Source organism: Zootoca vivipara, chromosome 14 (assembly GCF_963506605.1).
Source record: "Zootoca vivipara chromosome 14, rZooViv1.1, whole genome shotgun sequence".
NCBI lineage: Eukaryota > Metazoa > Chordata > Lepidosauria > Squamata > Lacertidae > Zootoca > Zootoca vivipara.
In genome coordinates, this window is record NC_083289.1 from 3,786,298 (window position 1) to 3,800,598 (window position 14,301).

Consider the following 14,301-nt stretch of genomic DNA (forward strand, 5'->3'; position numbering starts at 1 on the left):
CTGAAAACAAATGAGAGGTTAATGACCGCAGCACAAGTTACTTACATCATTAGTCACTTTGCGCATGACAGCATGTACACACACAAGAAAGCTTTTCAATTGCACATGTACTGTTTTTTGCCAGAGGAAAAGGCAACCTCTTTCTGCAAGGAGATATTTTGTCTTGCATAAGAGAAGCCTAAGAGTAATCTTGAATTTCTTGCCTTCTGTTGGGTCATACGGGGCGGGGGGGGGGGGAATGCATTAGCCCATAGTAAAGTGCAAATGTGGATCTTCTTATTTTGATTGGCTAACCTCAAGCCAATCAGCTCCTTCCTTTCATTTAACTTGCTCTTATGCTCTGTCCAAACTCAAGTTCACAGCCACATCGCTCGCTCTGCGTTGCTGCTGCTCTATTCTCTCCGCTGGCTCTTGGGCGGCTGCCTGCAGCAGGAGCAGCTGCTTCAGCAGCAGCTGAAGTCTCCGCTTGCCGCTAACCTGATCAGCTCAGGATAGAGCTTCGATGTGACATCACAGCCAGATGTTTGACAAAGCCACACCCCTGTGAGGGTCTGAAGCAATCCAAGGAGTAATAACGGACCAGCTCGCTCAGTCCTGCCGTCAGAATGCACCCGGGAGACTGGAGGAACTGCAGGCTTGTTATTGTGGACAACCGTCATTAATTTTGTTTCAGACAAAAAAGCTGTTCCGGACGGGGGTGTTTTGCTTGGTGTTTTCCCTGGATTCCTTTCCTCTTCAGAAAGAGAGAAACTGGGTGTGACCCATACAAAGAAAGTACTTTTCAGGGAGCTGTGGAGCCAGCTATCTCATTTTCTACAAAGAGGAAATCTTCAGGAGCGTGTATGTGGGTTTCTTGAAGGTTAACACAAAAGGAAAAACTGCAGTTGATTTATACACCTCAGGAGGCGTGAAGAATGGCAACAGCCGCCTACTTTGCCGCCGAGTGCCTTGTCTCAATGTCCAGCCGTGCTATAATCCATAGCCCCATGAGGGAACCGGCCCCTCAGCCGGTTGGGAGAGCTGCTCCCCGCATCATCTCAAACAGAGCTGAGAAATCCGAAGTGAAAGAGGTTGGGAGAGACAATGGAGGTGGCTCCTCCGTATATGCCGTGGCCAGCATTTTAGCCGACCTCAACCAGCACGTCCCACTAAAGCTTTCCTCGCCTCCGGGGGAGAATCTTGAGAGCACTGGCCGAGGGGGGGCTTCTTCTCTTTCCCACAAAGAGTTGGGCGAGGAAAGTGTCTTGCTGGCCGGCAAACGTGGAGGAGGCAGAGCAGCCACACCTCCCAGCTTGGTGGCAGCGAGTCAGCCAAGCCCCAGGCAAAGAAGCCGGCGAGGAAGATGCCGGACTGAGCCCGAATTATTACCTCAGAAAAAGCATAAATGCCACTATGCGGGATGCGAAAAGGTTTACGGCAAGTCGTCCCATCTGAAGGCTCACCTGAGGACCCACACAGGTTAGTGACTGGCTGGCCTGTTTCCAATAGCTTTGTTGGGAGGAGAGGGAAGAGAAAGTGGCTGAAGTCCGGGACAAGTTAATGAGAAAAACCGTAAACCTAAAAACTTACAGTGCAGCTCTTGTTGCTTCAGTAACAGGTAGTTATCAAGGGAGCTGCAAGTTAGAGTGCAAGGAAGTCAATGGCAACAGACAGCAGTTTCTGACTCCCCCCCCACCTGCTCTCCTTATTTAACAGTTGGCCCTGCTTTTCAGTTCATAAGACCAGTGGCTGCTGGTTACCCACTTGTAGTTGTGTTGTGGGTTAATGATTTTGCAGAATACCATGATGACCCAAGGCAGTTTGGTGCCTTTGGCATAAGATATAAAGGGCAGTCCCTCCCACAACATGGGGCACAACCCACCAGGAAGTTCTTCCATGAAAGACCCTTCGAAATGGTCAGGAACTGTGCAACACAGCCATGCCCTGGCCTAGGAACTCCCTTTAATTTCAAGCGGCTGGGAGAACTTCCTGGTGGGTTATACTCCATGGCTTGGATCTGCCCGCCTCTCATTCTGCCACCTGTAACCACACCCAAGCAGCAGCTGGAGGCGAGGTGAGTTGCTGCCTCACTGTTGAGCTGCTTCTGACCCGCCCTTCCTCCCATTTTGTAGTAACCTCTGGAATAACCTGTAAACCAGGGCTTTGCTTGGTAACGGCAAGCAAAGGTAATCAATGCCATTAAAAAACATGCTTTCCAAAGAACAATTAACACCACCCTCCATATTCCTCTAAAAACAAACAGGGCACCTCAGTCCTAAATGCTTGATTTAGAATTAAGTTCCCTTTTTTGAAAGGGTATTTCTTCCAAGTTTGCATCCTTTGAGTTGCCTCTCCTGACACCCTCCCTTTCTGGAGCTTACATGTTTAATGAATAATAGCTATCCTCTCTGTTGCTACTCAAAGCTGGCAAATCGTAGATGAATCACACCACACTATGCTCTTGCCCAAACTTTTCCTTCGCTTCCTTTAAACATGGAGACAAAGGGATTTTAAGCTTGTAAACTGACTGTAAACTGAAGCAGAGGATGCTGCTGGGAAAACTCCTCTCTTTGATACTGAGAAGGAGGGCTTGGCAGCTCATGCCTCTGGGGAGAGGGAGGGGAGGAAAGAGCTAGCAGACGTCATTCAAGAATGGGCTGGGGAAGTACGAGTCATATAGGGACATTGGCTTGCTGCCCTGCTCTCCTTTGTTGTTCTTACTATTAAAAAAGAAGCTCGCCTCATTCACTTGTTTCCTTCTGCACTGCAGGATTTAGTTGTGCTGTTTGTGTTGCTAGAGCTAGGTGGAAAACAGAGTGACAGGGCTTGGTTGTAGGCTGAATCCCAAAGGCTTTCAAGCTTCTTTGTTTAACCATTTCCTACTCAGGCAGGACCCCAGAGACAAGAGGAAAACGGGCCTTCCCAAATTCCCCTTCTTGGCAAGGAGTGGGTCCTTCTTTGAAAACAGTTTGAGGGGGCTAATATTCCGCCAGTCCACCCTTCATAATGACAAAGCATTTTGCAGTGGTGCTCAAGGACAGGAGCTCACATTAATTCTTATTTCACTGGTCGTAGGGATAGTTGTTGGCTCAGAAGGGCAGTCCAAACTACAACAGTTCTTGCCAAGAGAAAGTAAAAGGAGGACAGGAAATGCTCATTTATAACAGCTATGCATGAAGTCACCTGCCCTTCTGGGCTTTTTCATGAGCAGAGATGTTTCCAATCAAATATTATTGACAAGGACAGCAGCCTGACAGGTAGAGAGGTGTATGCCAGGTAAAATCCTTTTTCTCCCTCCCCACCCCCAAAGCCTATGGGATGTCTGCAAGTAGGACATGAGTGAAGCATCAGCTGGTATTGGGAGGCATACTGCCTCCAAACATGAAGGAAGAGCATAGCCATTGCAGCCAGCAGACACAGATAGACACCCTCCCTGAATTTGTCCCATCCTCTTTTAAAGCTATCCCTGGTGGCGATCATCATTGCTTCTTGCTGCAAATTCCATAGTTTAACCATGTGCTGCATGAAGAATTTTCTTTTATCTGTCCTGAATCTTCCAACATTCAGCTTCATTGGATGTCCATGAGTTTGTGTGTTATGAGAGAGGGAGAGAGTTTCTCTCTCCACTTTCCCCATACCATGCATAATTTTATAAGCTACTGTCATGTCGCCTCTTACTTGTCTTTTCTCTGTAACGGGTCGGCAAGGTTTACCTCGCCTGGGCTGGTTCACTCCAGCGGAGATTCCTCCATGGGCTGGATCGTGCGTGCGCATGAGCAGCCCCCCCCCCAATTTCTGGCATCTGCGCATGCACAGACGTGATTTCCAGCGTCGCAGAAGTGAGTCCCTGTGCTGTGCAGCACTGGTTTAGTGCAGTGCATGGGGACTCACTGAGTGGGCAGCTCGGTTCGGGGACAGCTCGTGGGCCGGTTAAATAACCCCTGTGGGCTGCTTGTGGCCCATGGGCTTTAGGTTGCCGACCAATGCTTCTTTGGTCATAGAAAAGTTGCTCCATCCCCTTGATCATTTGGTTGGTAAAGGTTGGTAAAGGTAAAGGACCCCTGGACAGTTAAGTCCAGTCAAAGGCGACTATGGGGTGCAGTGCTCATCTCTGCTTTCAGGCAGTTGTCCACAGATAGCTTTCCAGATCATGTGGCCAGCAGGACTAAACTGCTTCTGGTGTAATGGAGCACCGTGACGGAAACCAGATCGCACAGAAATGCCGTTTACCTCCCCGTCGCAGCGGTACCTATTTATCTGCTTGCACTGGCATGCTTTCAAACTGCTAGGTTGGCAGGAGTTGGGACAGAGCAATGGGAGCTCACCCCGTCATGCGGATTCGAACCGCCAACCTTCCGATCAGCCAGCCAAAGAGGCCCAGTGGTTTAGACCACAGTGCCACCCATTCCCCTTTTTATCTTCAAGTCCCCAAGGTCTTGCTCCATTTCCCAAAAGTGGCTAGGTTTTGTTGAAGGGCCCTCTGTACTGAGAGGTAGTCTTGGGATAGAGAGGCAGCGAATGAAAAGTTTGCAAAAGGGCTGCGCTGGATGCACACCTACCGGTATTTCAGTTTTCAGGATGAAAACAGAATCATGGCAAATGTAAAAAAAACCACAACAACACCTATAACACAGAATGTAAAGGGACCCCTGACCATTAGGTCCAGTTGTGACCGACTCTTGGGTTGCACGCTCATCTCGCATTATTGGCCGAGGGAGCCGGCGTACAGCTTCCAGGTCATGTGGCCAGCATGACAAAGCCACTTCTGGCGAACCAGAGCAGCACATGGAAACGCCGTTTACCTTCCCGCTGTAGCGGTTCCTATTTATCTACTTGCACTTTGACGTGCTTTCGAACTGCTACCGGTAGGTTGGCAGGAGCAACGGGAGCTCACCCCGTCACAGGGATTCAAACCGCCAACCTTCTGATCGGCAAGCCCTAGGCTCAGTGGTTTAACCAAAAGCGCCACCTGGGTCCCTATTTTCTATCAAATACATTCTATCAAATAAGCCATCCCAGTTGTTATAAAAACTACACAGAAATTTTCTCCCAGTTCAAACACCCTCCTCCTTCAATGTCCTCAGCCATTTTGGAATCATATTGTGAATAGGATCACATTGTGAGGCTCATAAATTGGATTTGGACTTTAAGTGCTGACACTGTTGAGGGCAAATAAAGCTTGTTTAAAGTGAATGCGGCTTCCAGGAGCGCCCACATACATTACATCAGGGGTCCCCAGACTATGGCTCGGGGGCCGGATGCGGCCCAATTGGCCTCCCAATCCGGCCCGCGACGACCCCCGCCGCCCGCTGCCGCCGCTTGCTCTTGCGGCGCGCTGCGCGACGGCGCGCTTCCAGATCTGGGAAAAAATCGCCGAAAATCGTTTCTGCGCATGCGTATGGGCCTCTCCCGACCCAGAAGAGATCATTTCCGGTGCACTTCCGGGTCGGGGGAGGCCCATACGCATGCGCACAAACAATTTTCGGCGATTTTTTCGGCCTGGAAGCGCGCCACCGCACCAGTAAATGGGTGTGCGCATGCGCACTGTCGCGCACTCCCCCACCCTCCGGCCCACTGCGCGCGCACTCCCCCGCACTCCGGCCCGCAGGCGGGTAAGTCTGGGGACCCCTGCAGTACATGATACTAGGAAATGGATGTGAATCAGGTAAATGAGAACAAAGGAAGGCTATCTAGAGTAACGCTTCACAAATAGTGGGTGTGACCTTTCAACACTGACAAGATGTTTGCGAAAATCACCCCTCCCTTTTTATATTGGTCCTACTGTACACATTATAGCTACCTCAAAGAGGTCAGCTACCGTAAATTGTGGGACAGCTCCCCATGTGGATCAGGCTGTTTTATCACCACATTTTGTCAAAAAATGTTTCAGGCAAAGTGGAAAGCAATTCAATTGATCTGTTTCATGTGGATGGTTCAGCATGCAGAAATAGCTGCCACAAGGAGCGAACTAAAGCTGTATTTACACAATGGAGTTAGTGTGTGAGCTGGCAAAGCTAGATCAGTTTTGTCAATATCCAGCGGAATTTCCCAAGCATTCCTCTCACCCTGGTCCAGAAAAAGGGGGAAAAGGTGGGTTTTGCTGGGCTGTGTTCAAAATGATCAAGCTCATATGTCTTCAGTTATGTCTTCATGTTACCGGTACTTGCAGTTGCACTCCATCATGGGACTTGAAGTCTAATTCTGCTGTGTATGGTTATGCCATGCTTTCTAAATCGATTGTCTGCCTTTATATCCCACCTTTTTCTCCCAGGAGCCCAAGGAGGCTCACATGGTTCTCCCCTCCTCATTTAATCTCCGCAACAACCCTGTGAGGTAGATTTGGCTGAGAGGCAAGATGACTGGCTCAAGGCTTCATGGCCGAGTGCAGATTTCTATCTGGTCTTCCGGGCCCTAGTCTGACACACTAACCACTGCACTGCACTGTCTCTAATCTATGAATCAGTGAATGAGCAAGATTGCGAAGTAATCTTTCAATGTCAGCTTAAGGTATACTTGATCATTCAGACCTTTGGAAGATAATGGAAAAGCCATACAGTATGGGACTATCAGGGCTACTGCTGAAATACTGGAAGTATTTTGCTGCCCATAAATATTTTCAGTGCCCCCCCCCCAGTTTTTAGGAATTGTATTTTCTTTATTGTGTGCTGTATTTTACAGAATTAGTCATGCAAGCTACCCTGGGGCAGCTTGGGAAATGAAATAAATAAAGAAATAATCAAGATCTACAAAAAGATCCAAAAGCTATCTGTTCAAAAGAGAAGGAATGACAGTATGAACAGGACCCAAGTAGATTCTAGCTGAAATTCTGCTTTGGTGCTTCCACTTTTTGGTGGCTCCCCTGAAGCATGTTTTGATTTGGATTTCATAGGGCTCCTGAAAAACAGGCAATAATTCACACTGAGAACCTGAACTTCAGGAGAAAAGGAAAATAGTTCACATTATGACTGGTGAGATGGAGCTAATTTTCTATTTCTCCATCTAACACTCAGCTAAATACTTCTTACTGTTGGTCTATTATTATTATTATTATTATTATTTATTTATTTAGCACCATTCGTCCAGGCCACCCTGCCCACACACGACCATTTGCCTCCCTAAAATGGAAGGATGCAGACCCTGACAATCAACCCAAAACTTCAGCTGTTTTGGCCTTCTTGGACTCAGCATTTGTTGTTTGTGCTGAGGACCTTGGCTCCAAAGCACTGCAAATTTCTGCCTCAATAATACCTACCCCCAGTGTGTCTCAGTTCCTGCAGGAACAAAGTTGTGATGGAACAGGGTCACTCACACACCTTGCAAGACTGGAATATCTTGTTCAGCATTTTATATGCCAGGTGAAAGTTAAGAGGAGCCCTTAGGCAAAAAGCAGAGGATCACCTAATGATTGATTACACTCAGACAGAGACACCTTGTACTTGTTAGATGTGTGTGTCTCTCCTGTCTTTTCCCTTTGGGCTGCTGTGCTCATAAATAGTAGTTTTCCCATTGCACAATGATAAAGAAATCTAAACTCAAATGCCAGAAGAGAAAAGAAGACTGCTGGAGCGAGTGGAAAACTGGGCAGAGGTGGGTTTGTACTGTCATTCTCTGGGATCACAGATAAAAATAGAGCATGGCACCAAGCATGGAAATCAGTTCATTGCGTAGTCCAACTTCAATTTAAGAAGGGCCAAGTTTCTAGCTTGATGAAATATAAGTGTAAGAGAACAAGAACAAGTAGACCTGAAATGCCTGCTCTACCTCCGCAAAAGTAGTGGGGCTCTGTTTTGCTTTCCAACTCCTTCTCAAGACTAGACTCACAGAATTCTTATACATCTGCTTATCTTGTATAATCTACACAGGTTACAGTTTTTATAGCACAGAATTTAGTCTGACAGTGCAGAGCACCCTCACCCCCAGCATGGAATACACAAACAAAGCCTTCAATATGAGTACGTACCGTAGCTTTAGATGTCCCTTAGATCTTACAGCAGTAGCACTGTTTTGTCAGCCAAATGAGTGAGTGCTGCCCATGTGTTCATAAACACAAGTTGTTCATCATACTTTAATCATAGTTTACATTTTCAAGAGTGTACTTAAAAATCTTTGGTGTATAACTAAAAAAAATATGGCATCACGGTACCTGGGGAACTAGAAATTATAGTTAATAGATTTTTTTTAAAGATACCATTTACAAAACAGTCTCAAGATGAGTTACAAGCTATATAAAAAATACTACAGTAAATTTTAAAACACTAACAGACTTTGACCCCCTACAATACTGAAACCCCATCCTCCCAACCCTCAGCCTGACTCACTTCACAGAGTTGTTGCCAATATAAAAATTACAATGACTGCAAAAATTGGTGGCTCGTGGGGTTGCCCGAGCTTCCTTCCATAGGACTGACTACAGGAATTATTGGAAGAGCAACTATGATGTTTAGAGATCATAGTCTGGTGGTGCTTTTAAATATAGAATTAAATTATAGCCTTGCAGTCCTGCAGCATTTTTACCTTACTGGAGCTCTAGAAGGAACTGTATTTGTGGGTGTAGGGTAAGCCCCTGGCCCCATCCTGAGTTTTAGACAATTAGAGGTTGTAAGGGGGGTGGGCAATGAGAAACAAGCCAAGAGGTTTCTGTACCACTCCAAATACTTTGGGGATAACATCTGAGTCGCATTTAGTCACCAATCATTGAGATGCAGCCCTACCACCTGGCATGCAGCACCCGTTCATATTTGACAGAATCTGACAGCTGATTTGCAATAGCATTGAATAAAATATCTGCTGACTTCCTCCATTCAATTTAATCAATTCATCACTCAACCAGAAAATACTACATTGGAGCTGCAGGGAAGGGCATCAAAACTAGTCAGAAATCACATGCTGACATCAATGAAATGTGAAGAGCAAATATGATGGGGGAATTATAAAGCATAACTCAAACTAGAACATGTGGCAGAGTTTGAACTAGTTTTGAAATTTTGCTTCAGCCACAGCTCTGTACCTCACCAACAGGTAAACAGCCTCCCCCAGGCCCCCTACAATGTCAGAGGGGCTGAACCTGGCTCTCAACCCAAGAGGCAGTTACTGTACAGCACTTAATGCCACAAGATTCCTGTGCATGTAGCCTTACTTAAGAAACAAGAACAATTGAGGGAAGCAGCATCCCATCTCTCTTTGCCATCCAGGACATGTGAACAGCATATCTTGTTATTGACTCTGGAGAGCCATTTTTGCAAAAAAAGGCACAAAGGCAGGAATATCCTACTAGCATGGAAATACCATTGACCATGACAAAACATTCTTAACAACAGATAAATTGGTTTCCCTTTTCAGTTGCTGAAGGCCTGTGTTAGATTCAAAACATTGGCCCCCTCTGCTGGGACAATCAGCCTCTGAGTAGGTGCTGAGTGCCCTTCCAACAATTCTTAGAAACAAGAGCTTTCTCTTCAGGGAGGGGAACTTCAAGTTCTCTCAACTTTCTTCTCCTTTTTTTCAAATTTAGTGCTGATCTAAACCAAAACAAGCGTCACATGGTAGCACAGGAGATATCTATCTAGATTTCCCCAGAATTTCCCTCTTGGTGTCTTATCACCAAAGCCCTTAAGGCAATAATAAAAATAAATAATTACGCTTGCCTGGAGGGGCGGCCAGTTTCCCTGGCAGGAGTTCTCCAAATCCTCTTCAGTTTGCTTCCTATGGGAGCCCAGGATTCCATAGATCTTGACAAAAGTCCTGATAATTTCTGTAGGTCAAGGGAAAGGAGTGCATTCTAAAATGCAAAAGAAGTGAAATTTGATTCCAGTCAGAGCAATGAAAGAAAGACACCAGAGCCACCTGTAATCAAGGCCATTATAGGTACTGTTCAATGAGAAACAGAAAGCCCAGTCCACTGGGAAGCCTGCCAGCGTGAGCCCCAGTGATATTAATAAGAGCTGTGCAAGTAAACTGTGCTATGACTTTCATTACAAGGCTTCCATAATTGCCCTTTCCAGTGGTTATTTCACACGTAAGATGTTCTGTCTCAAGCACCACAAAGTCTTAGTCTAGCTCTGAGGGGAAGAAAATGCTTTGTCTCTACAGGGAGGGGAAGAACTTCTCTGTTGATGGTTTACATTTTCTTCCTCAATTCCTGTTCATATACTACCACATCCTCCTCAAGCCCTCATTGCTTTTTAAAATAGGGAATGGGATGACCCAGCTCTTTAAGTTTGGATATGCTGTTGCTGATAAATGTCTGCTCACGGGAAAGGGTTCGTCCTTTTACACATAGAAAAGCTGACATTCCTTAACCCAAGCAAGATATTTTGTCTTGAATAGCTGGCAAAGATTGAGAGATGTTGTGTTTCCTTCCATCAAATGCACTCCTGCTGTGTGTTTGCAGACATGCTTTTCTGTATTGGGGCACATTCAGCAAACATAGTTGCAGCCTTGTGTGTGAACCAAGCAAAGGCAGTGTTGGATGATACCCAAGGGCTGAGGTGATTGGGAAAGGAACCAGTAAGAGGATCACTCTGCCCAGGTTTCCTACTCCATGAAAGGGAGCTGCAGCCAATCCTGTGTACCTGCCTGTGAGGGAAGGGGAAGAAATTTGATTCAGTTTACATTTAAAAGCAATTTATACTTCCCAAAACAAAACCTAGACAAAACTGCAGCCACCCTTCATAATTTGCACTTCTCTGAATTTTGCAATGCTTTTCTCCAACCAAGAAAATTGTTCAGAAATGCATACGCTTGGGTAAAAATGCACATATTAGTGAAAATAGCACACCAGAAAAAGTGTTAGGCCCTGCTTTGTCAATTCACACTAAAATGCTGATGAATTTTTGTGAGGACTTCTGAAGAAATAAAGTTAATTCTATAGCAAATGGGGAACTATAAGGAACTGAATTTAAGATTAGAAAATGAGAAACTGAGAGAAAACTAAATCCCTATCTGTACACTTGTAATATCTAAAGTGTATACCAAGTAATATGAGAAGAGGTCCTTGGCTTACCATCCACAATCTGATCTGGGAAGTTTAAAGTAGAATCCCTACACCATTTCACATGTTAGACAGCAAAACACCGAGCTGTTGCTATCCAGAGTATTCAACAGGAAGCGATAGCCAATTTGAGAGCACCTGTACAATACAAATGCTTCCAACCTTCCACCCAGTTTGCCATATTGGCACTTTATATTTTTAGGTGTGTGAAGAATTAAATCATCTTGGGTATACATCTGAAAAGGCAATGCATGAAGAAGTCTTTCCTATTGGAATCTAGACTCTCGGTATGAAGGTCCAGTGTGGTCTCTTGCTTTAGTTGCTCTGCATTATAGCTCTCGTTTTAATAAATTGCCCTTTGGACAAAAGAATAACTGGTGAAGGATTTTCTGTCTCTGGCGCCTATTTATCCAACACCCACAATTCCCCCTTCCAAACTCTTCTCGATAATGAGCCAAATGGCTTCATATCAGTTCCTTGGCAACATTAGCTAGAGATAATGACAAGGGAGTGCCAAGTGACTAATTAGACCTGTTAACATATCAAGCTCACAATCGAGACAGTAGGCTTTGTTTTCCACTTTTGTGACAGAAAACTAAGAGGGCAAAATGTATTAGATATTTAATGTTTTTTTAAAAAAGAACAATATCAATTCACCAAAAGGAGAAGACAAACTGATTTAACAAGGTTAGGCTAACCCTCTGGGGCAAAGACCCAAGTAATCTGTTGCAGATAACTGCAATTGTGAGTCAGAAATGTCTCTCTAAGCCAGGGGTGTCAAACTCAAATTCATCGGGGGCCGCATCAGCAGTTTGGTCACCCTCAAAGGGCCGGTTGTGTCTGTAGGACTATGTGTCCACTCTTTATTATCATAAATTATTGTCACTGCATTCAATTATTACTGTTTTTTGTAATAATGTAAGCTCATTCCCGCCCCCACGTGGATCACATTCCTGCGTCGTGGCGCGTGTGTGGGAGGGGATGTAAACGAGGGAAATTTGACCAAAAGGTGGGGATCGACGGCTTCCAGGGGGGGGGGCTCAACTAAACCTTCGGCAGGAAGGAGAAAGCCACTGCTGGGATTAAAAACCTGCAGATGGAAAGAGGGCTTCCCTCTCCCACCCTGCGCACACCCAAACCCTGCTAGGCAGGATGCCACACGCTGCAACCCACCCCATGCTTTGGAGAGGGGCAGGAACATGCGGTGCAGCGCCAACTCCCTGCTTTGCTTTTGCATCCTCCCTCCTCAGCGCCAGAGTCCCTTCCCCTTGCGCTGAGGGAGGGCAGCGGATTTTCCGAGGAGGAAGGCGGCGGCAGCCCCAGCGGACGTGCATCTTCGCCTCAGAGCTGCTCTTCCCCCCACCCGTGCTGTTGTCGTCTTCGCCGCCGCCTCTCCCTACCGGGACTGCAGGCAGAGGAGGCTTGAAACCCCCCCAAAAAATTCCCCTCCCACCTACTCAAACCGCGAGGCGACTCCATCTGGAGCCCTACATCACGAGGGGCTGAGAGGAGGTGGCGGCAGAGCAGGAAGAGCAGGAACCCGTGCCGTCATCGCCGCCTCCCTCCCGGCCGCCCCCCGGGGAGCAGCTCCGCCGGAACTGAGAAGCCAAAGGGCGGCTCGGGGGTGGGGGGCAGAACAAAAGCCAGGCACCCTCCCAAGTGTCTATGAGGAGAAAAGGGGGGAAGAGGGAAGAGAAACACGGCTCCATCAAGAGAGCGACTGTTGCGCTTCGCCTACTTCCCCCTCAGGCTCACTCTGCGTCCCTTTCGCCCGCTCGCTCGCCCACCTCCCGGATGCAGCCGAGGAGAGGAAGGGAAGCGGTGGTCAGCGGCTCCCCAGTGCCGCCTCACTCGCTCTCGGAGACAACAGCAAAGCCCGCCAAAAAAAAAAAATCCAGCGCTGCTCCGTCCCGGCACCAACTTTGCCGGCGGCGCCTGTAGGGCTTTCCTACCTCCTCGGCGGGCTTCCTCCTCCTCCTCCTGCATCTCACTTCCCCGTCTGGCCGCTGTGCCACCGCCTCCCTCAGCCTCATTCGAAATTGAAATTCCCTGGCCAAGGCCGTCAGCGCGGCTCCAGCGCCCCGGCCTCCGCCTGCAGCCCCGCCCCCGGTTTTGACCCTCGGCCAATCGCAGGCTCCAGAACTACTGTCAGTGGCTAATGTCGGTGGCGGCTACGCGGGCCACATGACGAGGTCTGGCGGGCCGGATTAGGCCCCCGGGCCTTGTGTTTGACACCCGTGCTCTAAGCACTTGGGCATGAACACAGGCACATAGGAAGCTGTCCTCTAATGAAATAAGCCCATGTAGCTCAGTATTTGCTCTACTGGCTGGTTTCAGGGTTTCAGGGAGGGAGTCTCTCTCAGCCCTACTTTAAGATCTTTGGGATTGAATCTGGGACCTTCTTCATACAAAACAGATGCTCTACCACTGGCAGTCAAGGAAGGCACCATGAGAAAAGGACTCAAATACCTTCTAAGTGGGTTCCACAAAGGCCAAGGACAACTCACTCAGCACCAGAGATACTGACTTGTGCCCAAGATTGAGGGGGCCCAGCATGCAACATGACGTCACATCATCAGGAGGAGGCTGAGTGCAGAGCCCAGCATGGCGCTGCATTAATGGCCAGCAGCTCCTCCTCCCTCACACTCAGGGGAAGCTGGCCACAAGAGGGGGATCCCCTCCTAGCAGATATTAGGGGAGCAAAGTCACCTTCGGCCCCATAGAGCTGGCACCCCTACTCAGTAATGTATTTGCAGGCCAGGAAGTATTCCTTTAGATCTAAAAATGGAAAACTCCCTTGTATGTTAAATCTCCTCTATGTACATAATAAACTCAAATCCACAGTAATTCAAGACCAGACTATACAAACCTCAAATCACAAGCTAAAATCGTTCCACCAGTCCGCAGATAAGGGAGGGGATTGCAAATCAAAAACTGCTAAAAATCCCACTTAGAACTCTTTCCCCTGGCCTCAGGAAATGGGGAAAGAGGAGCCAGTCAGTTTTGATGTCTCAGTTTCTCATTTTTCCAATGTCAATTTCAGTTTACAACATCAATTTGCATTAAAGAACAAAATAAAACCTAACAAACATTTTGTATGCAATCATGCTTAATATACACATTTTGCAAGTAAATTTCCATAATGTATGTATGTTTTCACTAACATAACCAAGTCTACGCACAGTTTCCCTAAATGTATATAGTTTTGCATGCATTTCCTGACCGGAGAATGGTATCACAAAATTTGAAAGAGAGTGAATTTTCAAGAAGAGCTGTGTCTTGGTTCAAAATTTAGGTAGGATGGATTAAATTTTGATTTCTTTTGTTCCTGGGGA

At 47.0% G+C, this 14,301-nt stretch overlaps 1 protein-coding gene across 1 annotated transcript in view; it reads left to right on the plus strand.

The window, feature by feature from the left end:
* The first annotated feature begins 346 nt into the window (after window positions 1-346).
* KLF13 (KLF transcription factor 13) overlaps window positions 347-14,301 on the plus strand; it is a 38,487-nt gene continuing 24,532 nt past the window's right edge. The window contains exon 1 of the mRNA XM_035131247.2: window positions 347-1,458. Coding sequence (XP_034987138.2) covers window positions 915-1,458 — 544 coding nt within the window. The 5' untranslated portion in view covers window positions 347-914. The remainder of the gene's footprint in view (window positions 1,459-14,301) is intronic.